This window comes from Idiotropiscis lumnitzeri, chromosome 10 (assembly GCF_059441095.1).
Source record: "Idiotropiscis lumnitzeri isolate Australia: NSW breed Sydney's pygmy pipehorse chromosome 10, RoL_Ilum_1.0, whole genome shotgun sequence".
NCBI classification, from domain to species: domain Eukaryota; kingdom Metazoa; phylum Chordata; class Actinopteri; order Syngnathiformes; family Syngnathidae; genus Idiotropiscis; species Idiotropiscis lumnitzeri.
Window position 1 is genome coordinate 17,098,683 of NC_142400.1, and position 9,387 is coordinate 17,108,069.

The window sequence follows — 9,387 nt, forward strand, 5'->3', positions numbered from 1 at the left end:
TGGAAGTGAACACATTACCTTGTATTCACCCATACGACCTTTTTAGTATGCTTGTACATGACCCACCGCTAAAGGTTTACGTATTGGGAGAAGAAAGGTATTTGAGATATATGACGACACATTGGTGACGAGAACCCTGCATCAGGTTCCCGAATTCAGAGCAAAATTAAGCAACGCGATTTTCAAACTAAAGGTTTATAGGCCCCTGACTAAGACAATACTTTAGCCAAATGTAATCAAAATTATAAATTTAAAGGTAAATTATTGAAATTTGAATAGCCACAGTGTAAATTTGCTGTATTGCGTTTGTAAGTATGTCATAAATTGAAATTCCAAATCGGATGTACAACAATATTCACGTACGTTCATTTGAACCTCCTACCAAGGTCGGACAGCGGCGGCTACTTGACATTTGGTTGGGTAATGGCACTTTCTGTCGTATTTGACGCCACATGTCGAAAACGTGGATCACGAGCTAGCATGGATTCACAATGAGAAATTTCAAAGAAGTTGCATCGCTGTAATACCGTGACGACATTATAGCTAAGACTATGATTTACCCGATAGACTCATTGAAGACTTGTTATCGCGTGTTGTAAACACGGTTAGCTTTTGCGAGCCACAGCTGAACTTCTTAACATGAGCACCGACCCAGATCACGGCACCGTCAGCGTTAGTGATGGCAAACCAGGCGCTGCTGTTACTTTCGCCGGACATGTCCAGCAGGTTTTCAAACATGTGAAGGTAGAAAACCTTGTTGCAGGACTAAGCGGAGGAGTTGTGTCAACCCTGGTGCTTCATCCTCTCGACCTGGTCAAAATCAGGTTTGCAGGTGAGCCACACACCAATACATTATTAATTACAACAACTCCAATTCCATTAAAATTGGGACGTTTTGTAAAATGTAACTAAATCATTCCCAGCCTTTTTGAAACCTGTTGCAGCCATAAAATTGTAAGTTCATGATTATTTAAAAAAAAAACAATCTTCTACTATAGTAGAGCGCTCAATGTTGCTAGTAAAATGTTAAATTACTAGAATTACGCGAATAAACCATTTGATAATTTATTAACATTATTATGATCAACAAACAATTTAATATCAGAATCAGAATGCCCTTTTTTGTCATTGTACTGAGTGTGCAACGAGATTAGAGTGCTCCCTTCTGCAATGCAATACAACAATGATTTAATTAAATATGTAAAATAGATTAATTAAAGATTAAATAATGAAATGGAAAAATAAATACGAAATTGGAAAAATAAAAACACATTTTGTCGCTGTTCCGCAAGGTAAATATGGCTTTAATGACGGCTGTTTGTGCACCTATTTAATATCTAGGATATCAAAACCATTGCACTTTTGTTTGATACGTTCATATCAACCTTATGGTTATATGTTTCCACTAATAGTGGAAAAAATTAGCAAGACACAGTCATTAATGTACCCGGTTCTATTAGTGCACAGAAATTAAGTCATAGAGGGTAAGGTAATGAACTGAAGCTTGATGTCAAGACTATTGAATAAATGCTCAAACTGCCTTCAATATAATATTTATAATAATTCAAGTTGCAAACACTGGGGGAAGAACCGCATTAGCTTTAAATAAACCCACCGTGTTATCATTAATATAGTCAGGGTAGAACTCTTAAAACCCCTGTGTTAAACATTATTCGGGGATTATCAGCATAAAACATTCAAACAAAAGTTTATGAGTGTTGTCATTGTTTTCCATGATGGCCCATTCGTCACTTGCAAAGACTAAACACACTTTAATATGTTTTTGCTGCAGTGAGTGATGGTTTGGAATTGAGACCTAAGTATAATGGCATTCTGCATTGTATGAAGAGTGTGTGGCAACAGGAGGGACTGAGAGGACTCTATCAAGGAGTGACACCCAATGTGTGGGGTGCTGGTGCCTCTTGGGGTCTCTACTTTTTCTTGTAAGTCAGTCATTTATGTTTTGTTTACTTCAACATTTCTTTTGTACATGACACGCTGATTCATCCACAGCTACAATGCAATCAAAGCTTACGTAAAGGAAGGCCGCCAGACAGAACTGAGTGCTACGGAACACCTGGTGTCTGCAGCCGAAGCAGGTTAGTTCAAACTATTCTGTATGTGTGATGACACACTTTGTATTTCCTAGCTTGAACTGTAATAATGCTCTTTATTGACTTTGTTCTGCTCCACATGTGCAGTAACTTCACTAACCCTGGCCAAATTAAGTTTGGCATCTCAAAAATGCCTTTCAGTGAATTGGAATTGCTGATAAGCATGCCATTGTTTCACAATCAATGTCATCTTTGTCCCTCTCTCTCCAGGCATTCTGACACTCACAATAACCAACCCCATTTGGGTGACCAAGACCAGGCTTGTTTTGCAGTATAGTTCTGACCCAACCAGGAAACAATACAAGGGGATGCTGGATGCCTTGTTCAAGATCTACCGCACGGAGGGGGTGTCAGGCCTCTACAAGGTCAGTCTGCAACTTTGCACAAGGCATTGTTCATGTATCATCGTACCATCGGTTGCGATTATATTTTCTAGCAGACCCAGAACAGGTGCGACAACTGCAATACATTTATTTGACTGCTATTTCCATCGTCACCACTAGAGAGCAACAATACTACACTTTTGTGGCGCCCCCTTTTTCTATGATCTCCAAAATGAAATACAATGCCAGGGATATCAAATGAGGCTTCAAAATTGAGAAGACTTATGTTGTTGTCTCTGCTTTGAAATGCTTTCCGCATGTTCACTGAATGTGTTGAAACCACGCCTCACTCTACTGTTAACTGTCAATAAACATCCCTATTGTAGATAGCATTGTATACATGCACTTTGGAAACAATGGTAACTTGCACAATGTAAAATCATGATCGGAGGCTCAACTTCAAATGAATAGTGAATTGAATAGTGTCACACTGCGAGTTGTTGTCCGGTGTATCTAGGCTCAAACATCTAGCAAAATGAGTCAACTAGATTTTATTTAGATTTACAATTGGTCATAATGTCTGCATAGTCTACTTTTCGTCCACCAAATTTCCCCCCTGACAAGAATTGTATGTTGTGTTTTGCTGTTGGATGATGTCTGAGAGAATCAACCAATTTACTTACAAGGCATAATCTTAAAGGGTTACGTTCCTGGTCTCTTTGGAACATCTCATGGTGCACTCCAGTTCATGGCCTACGAAGAGCTCAAGAGAGACTACAGTAAATACAAGAAGGTTCCCTCAAATGCAAAGCTGGTGAGTCATTTAACCCCACCAGCCGCAGACATCCTCTACTGTGTTTCAGAGCACTCAAAGCTTGCAGCTGAATCAGAGGCACACAACAGTTAATGTACTAACTGCTGCATCTGAGAATTTTCTTTAGAATCACTGACAACTCTGTCTATTCAACAGAATGCATTGGAATACATCACAATGGCAGCACTATCCAAAATATTTGCTGTGGCTACGACATACCCATATCAAGTGGTTCGAGCTCGACTGCAAGACCAGCACAATAGCTATGACGGTGTCGTCGATGCCATCAGGCGAACTTGGAGGTACAATAATGGCTTGGTACAGAAATGGTGTACCAGTGATGCGTTCAACAAATCTGACCACACTCTTAGTAGATTAGAAAGATTGTGTGTAATTGTCTCTGCTCTCGCTGCAGGAATGAAGGCGCCACTGGGTTCTACAAAGGCATCGTCCCCAACCTGATTCGTGTCACTCCAGCATGCTGCATTACATTTCTAGTTTATGAAAATGTCTCCCGTTTCCTCCTTGGCCCAAGTTAGCGAGGTCCAACAGGAAAAAGGGAAAGGACACACTATTTCGTGGGTGCCAAGTACAGCAAGACTGAATGGCCAGTCAGAATATCAGCACCTGGAATATGAACCTCAGTGCATGTACTGAAGAGGATTGCTTCAAGCTGCCTTGTTGAACCTCTCTCTATGGTTTATTGATTTCTGACCAGTGCTACATGTTTGTGCTGCACCCTTCAGGATCTAATGCTGATGTAAGGGTTTACACAGATGAGTAAATTTATCCAAAGGACTTTCATAAATGAAAATGTCATAGCAAAGCTTGATTTATTTATTTTTGATTTTTTTGTGAGATTTGTCTGAAGAATGAGATGTGCTGAGGATAAACAATAGAATGTGAAGTTGTCACTTTTTAATAATTCACTTAATGCAAAAAAGGATATCTACCTATAATAACACATTTATATATTTATTTATATAACTGTCATATGCGTGGCACATTTTTCTTTTCTTTTCCGCTATAAACAACTGCAATCTTTGTGACTTTTCTCTTTGATTCATTTTCAGTTATTGGCTCTAAATACTCTAGCTGCATAGCCATTTAAATGTAATATTGTGCCACTCTTATCTGTCACATGTTTTCTAACGCATTTATCTTCTGCCACTAATAGTGGTCTACGGTCCAAGGTGATGTACTTTACGAATGAATTTGTGTGTTTGTCCGACATAGACGTACTGGTTTTGGTCCTGAAGCCAGCCTTTTGATCAAGTTTGGTTTGCTTCAAACTCTTACTGGGCCAGCTCGCGTGAACAACTCCGGTGGTCGTTCCTGTGCTCGCACGCCGTAGAAACAACCAGAACGATTTACACATGGTGGATGGAACTGGCAATGCCTCAATACTGAGTCACAACTTGCTCATGGCTAAAACTTAACGAGGTTGACTTTTTTTTTTGCAAATATTACAGCATGTGCTATTAAGACAACGATTGAAGAAAGGGACAAACCAAAGCAACTGAGAAAAACTCTCAAATGTTTGAACTAATTGGGCAACACGGTGGTGCAGTCAGCCAGTCTGCCCCAGTTGATGTTCTATATGCAAAAATCTCTACTTGAGCAACTGCATCCTAATGCAGAGTGTTTTGTGAAAACTGCTTCACTAAATGCAGAAATACATTGGATAACATGCACGTTCTCTTTTAGAAATCTTAAAAAGATTTATTTTATTAACAGTGACAATGAATATAAAAAAAGTCAAATGAGTACATGTTTACATACTGGCAGTTACTGCCAACAGCACCAGCGAACAGAAAAATTACAGTACCGTACAGTTTGTGTTTCTTGGTAAAGTGAATGGCCTGTCCAAATGTCATACTCTCAGACTACCAGGGCAAACCCCATTCCTCTTATGTCACTGTTTTTATTTGGGAAGCTCTTCAATGATGATCCTGGAAACTGAATTCCACCCCGTGGATGCATCACCGCGGGGATAGTCAGCACAGGTCCCCACCCATACAGCCACGTCCACCAACCCTGCTTTGACACCCTCACACAGTCCTTCCACTGACAGAAAAAGAACAGAGACAAAGACAGGACACATAAATTGTAGGGAACACCCAAAATGCATGGCCACAAAACTGCTGTATTTTGATGTGACCTCTCCCAATGTTTACTTCCTAAGCTCCAGAGAATTTAATAGCACCATATGAAAATTGTTTTGCCTTTTAATTCTGGCTATGTTAGTTGAATGTGACTGACATCTGCCCAGGAATTATACACAATGGTGGCTGAGAAAATAAGAATCACATCCAAGCAATTCTGTTGATTTATGTTGCTGCATCTTTTAACGACACATTTTTTTTCTCCCAACTGTGATGAATGAATGTTTTTTTCTTTGATTGTTGAGATTTGTATGATCACTAAATTGGAAGAAAAAATGGAAGCACATTATTGTAAAATACTGTAATTTTGCTCTATGTCACCTGGTTGTTGCCTCCTCCTTTTATTTTTCCCATATTTTAATGTAACCTTTGTACTGTAATCATACCTGAAGATGTCCTGTGGATATTGATGGTTGAGTTGAGCTCCGGACTGCCTTGGTCCAGGTATATGATGGACTCGATGGGGAGTGGTGCCATGCACTCTGCTCCATTGAACGTGAAGTACCACCTTTGGCAACATGCGTTCTTGCACTTGAGCCTGAGGGAGCCGCTAAAGAGGACTCTGAGGGCGCTGTCTGAGCGCAGCTTGGTGAATGTACAGTCCTACAAGACAGTGCAGGGGAATGAAACATGTGATGTCACTACTAAGGCTGAAAGATTCATCTCGTTCAAATTGGCATTGCAATGTAGTAGAATGCAATTTTCAATTTGAAAAGTAAAATCCTCAGCTTTTAATGTCTACTGCATTATTTATTTTGCTTATAGAAGTGCAGACTGCATGCTTCCATATCAGTGTTGCATGAAACATGAAACAAGTTAAAGTGATAAAGCCAAACTTTTGTTTGCATTATTGTTACCATTTGATTTATGGCTTATTGACCTGTGCTGAGGCCACATTCGGTAAAAATTTGTGAAGTTGTTGTAGAACATGCTTATTAGACTGCAACTCAAAGTGTTTAGTAAGCAACTATGATGTAGATAAGCTATCCTTCTTGTTAATTTGTGGCTTATTTGCTTTTATTTTAATGGAAGCCTAACCTTGGTCTAACACCAATGCATTTATGCATAATAAAGCTGATACATATTGTTTTAATACCGCTTAATTCATAGTTTGTATTTGTTGAAATGGACAGAGGACCTTGAAAAAAATAATCGCACATTCAATTTCAATATTGACAAGAAAAATCTTTTATCCTACTATGTGCTGCACTTAACCACATCTATCTATCAGTATTCAATGATTTTTTTTTATTGCCACCAGCCCCGCTGCCACTGCAATGTATGCAATACATATTTCAAATCTGTATTTCCAGCTACGTAGTAATTGGCAAATAATGTCAGTGTATCAAGTGGTGTTGATATTTATCATGACTAATCTATCTAAATGCATTTCCCACTTGCATTCTGTCTCGCATGCAAATTGCACTTACAGCTATTTTTCCAAGATCGATCCCATAATTCAAGGAATTCCAGGCACACTGCTTGTAGTTGGGCCTCCATGGCTCCTCGAAGATCTCATTGATACATTCGCCCTTCTCCCCTTTGAGTCCGTCACGTCCAGGGATACCTGGCGTTCCTGGGATGCCGTTAGCCCCGGGGTTACCGTCTCTGCCAGGAGTTCCTGCAGGACCCTGCATGCAGCTGCCATACTGCAGGAACAAGCGAGTCGTGCTTAAAGCGGATGTTGAAAATTAATTCAGTGCAGTTCATTATGTAACTTCCTGTTTCCTGAAAAGGTCTTGCAAAGTGGACACCTGAACTCTTCTGTCATTAAGAAACTAGAATATTTGAAAGTCATAGAAACTAACAATCTGCTAGTGGGCTGATATTGGTGCGCACGTAAGCACAAATAATGAGATGCAATGCGACCATGAACAACCATGAAGCAAATGAATGCCATATTACCATGTTGTCAGTCGGATTTGAAAGGCTAACTATAATATTTCTTTTTCTGTGCTCAGATGTCTGTTGTATTCATGGACCTGCTGCCATATTTAAATAAACGCTACATCTTACTCAATCTGACTGAAATACATACACATGCCAGCTAAAAACAGACCTATTCAAAAAGAAGGCTTTGGCTTGCATGAATCTGCACAAGTTCCCTTTGTCTTGAATATTGCAGTGTCAGTCATGCAATAAATGTACAATGCTCTATACAGTTTTCACCCTCTTGAGCTGAACCTGATGTTTTTATTTATATATCCGCATGATAGGCATGATTTCCATCCAGACGGACAAGAAACAAAAACTGACCTGTTGACATGCGACAGTTTCAGCCCATGAATATATATTTATCGATGCCCCTAGGACTTGGACTGTCAATGAATTTTGATGAACAAGCAATTTTTGCCTGACCACGAGACATTAAGTTGAAAAACGCCATGAGAGGAGAACAAAAAGCTTTTACTCCACATTGAACCACATTTCTCAGTTTGAATCCCTCGGGTGGAGTCTAAAACAGTACTTCAGAAGATGAGCATCTGGAAAAAAGCCTTCATGTAAAGCGATTTGTGGTATTCTAATGTCAGCTGGGGAAACAGATGGCCAAGGGTCTGTTTTAGCTATGAGTGGCTTTGCAGGATTGATCTGATGAAGTGACGTCAGTTCTGAAGGAAACTGGGAAGCCTGTGGTCAAAAACAGCAGACTTTGCGGGAATATATACCTGAAATTTGGAGCCACTATTTGAATAAGTATGGACCCTATAAATTATTTCAGTGGTTGTTTGATTTATAAGAACAATGAGAAAACAACCCAGAGTTGGATTTTAGTTGGATTTTTACAGCAGACGAATGAATGGATCCAGTGTCTGCTTGGCCACACTGCTGACTTTCTGAAGGGAGGACTGCAGCTCTCCAAAGTGTATACAAAAAAAAAAAGATTTGATGATTACCATGCTGTTTGAACTAAAAGATTGTCCTCCCTCAGATAGCCGAGTGCATTAAAAGTTATATTAAAAAACAACATGCTGTTCATCCAATCCTTCCACTGCGGCCAGAAAAGTGCAGCTCGGAAGTACTAAAGGTCTTTGGGAAGATTATAAGAGAAAATTGTGCCCTATAGACTTCGCAAAGTGGGGTTTACAGACTTCGAATGGGACTTGGGGGAGGTCTGGAAAGTCTTAGCTAAATAAACAGTTTCACTTTCATTTGATAGATTCCCAAGAGGACAGAATGTGTGTATTGTATCCCACCAGTGGCCACCCACTATGTGACTAACAAATCCAGTTCGTGCAAGGATTTAGTCTATTGGTAAAAGTCCACGCAAATAAAGAGATTGGTGTTCTATAAAGCATCTATTTTTATGTGTTCCACTTGTATGACTTTGAAATAGATGTTTAAATAAATAAATGATAAAATAGACAAAGAGGCCTCCTGTTTGCCATTATTCCCGTCACCAAAACTATAATAATATTAATAAAACCACTGCTATATTTCTAAACTGAAGTATATAATTGCAAGGGTCAAAGTTGAAATAATTCAGCGCGGACTCAGTTGTGGACAGCAATACAGTAGTGTGGGTTTTACATGAATTATCAATCAATTTCTATCAAACAAAGTTGCGTTTTAATTATTAGCTCTAAATAAAACGGACGCAGTAGACTCGCCCTCCGCATGGAAAATGCCACTTCGCTTTATCTTGATGTCGACCAAGTTATTTGCAGTCCTTTCTTACCTTATCAGCGTCAGGATCCTTTCGGTATCCTCTACTTCTCACCTTTTCCTCGCAATACACGGGAAAAGTCAAGCAGACGAGCAGCAGCAAAAGACGCTGAGCAAGAGGAGACATCATGAGGTGCTTCTGGGCGCTCTTAACTGGGAACTTTGGAAGCGACAATTCGCCTCCAATCTTGCACTCTTTCAATCCAGGGGGAGGGAAGGACCAGCTGCAAGAGGCCAGTCATTGCTCGTGAAGAAAATGTTCCAAGGCAAACAGCTCAGCTACATATTGTGAGCATGAATTTATGACT

General features: G+C 39.7%; 2 protein-coding genes across 2 annotated transcripts; one reads left to right on the plus strand and one right to left on the minus strand.

The window, feature by feature from the left end:
- The first annotated feature begins 140 nt into the window (after positions 1-140).
- Positions 141-4,474, plus strand: LOC148329533 (solute carrier family 25 member 32-like). Its single transcript, XM_088307026.1, has 7 exons — positions 141-832; positions 1,793-1,943; positions 2,014-2,099; positions 2,325-2,479; positions 3,138-3,251; positions 3,408-3,553; positions 3,667-4,474. The coding sequence occupies exons 1-7, from the start codon at positions 640-642 to the stop codon at positions 3,788-3,790; spliced, it is 969 nt and encodes a 322-aa protein (XP_088163152.1). The 5' UTR covers positions 141-639; the 3' UTR covers positions 3,791-4,474.
- A 484-nt stretch (positions 4,475-4,958) lies between these two features.
- LOC148329534 (collagen triple helix repeat-containing protein 1-like) lies at positions 4,959-9,294 on the minus strand. Its single transcript, XM_088307027.1, has 4 exons — positions 9,093-9,294; positions 6,847-7,065; positions 5,803-6,019; positions 4,959-5,318 (listed from the first exon to the last, which is right to left on the minus strand). The coding sequence occupies exons 1-4, from the start codon at positions 9,207-9,209 to the stop codon at positions 5,176-5,178; spliced, it is 696 nt and encodes a 231-aa protein (XP_088163153.1). The 5' UTR covers positions 9,210-9,294; the 3' UTR covers positions 4,959-5,175.
- Between the last annotated feature and the right edge of the window lie 93 nt (positions 9,295-9,387).

Bases quoted from the DNA above. Each gene is read 5' to 3' on its own strand.
- LOC148329533 (XM_088307026.1), top strand. From the start codon at position 640: ATGAGCACCGACCCAGATCACGGCACCGTCAGCGTTAGTGATGGCAAA. The intron at 1,944-2,013 runs GTAAGTCAGTCA...ATTCATCCACAG, and splicing joins TGGGGTCTCTACTTTTTCTT to CTACAATGCAATCAAAGCTT. The intron at 2,480-3,137 runs GTCAGTCTGCAA...ATAATCTTAAAG, and splicing joins GGGTGTCAGGCCTCTACAAG to GGTTACGTTCCTGGTCTCTT.
- LOC148329534 (XM_088307027.1), bottom strand. From the start codon at position 9,209: ATGATGTCTCCTCTTGCTCAGCGTCTTTTGCTGCTGCTCGTCTGCTTG. The intron at 7,066-9,092 runs GTAAGAAAGGAC...TTGTTCCTGCAG, and splicing joins AGGATCCTGACGCTGATAAG to TATGGCAGCTGCATGCAGGG. The intron at 5,319-5,802 runs GTATGATTACAG...TTTTTCTGTCAG, and splicing joins TATCCACAGGACATCTTCAG to TGGAAGGACTGTGTGAGGGT.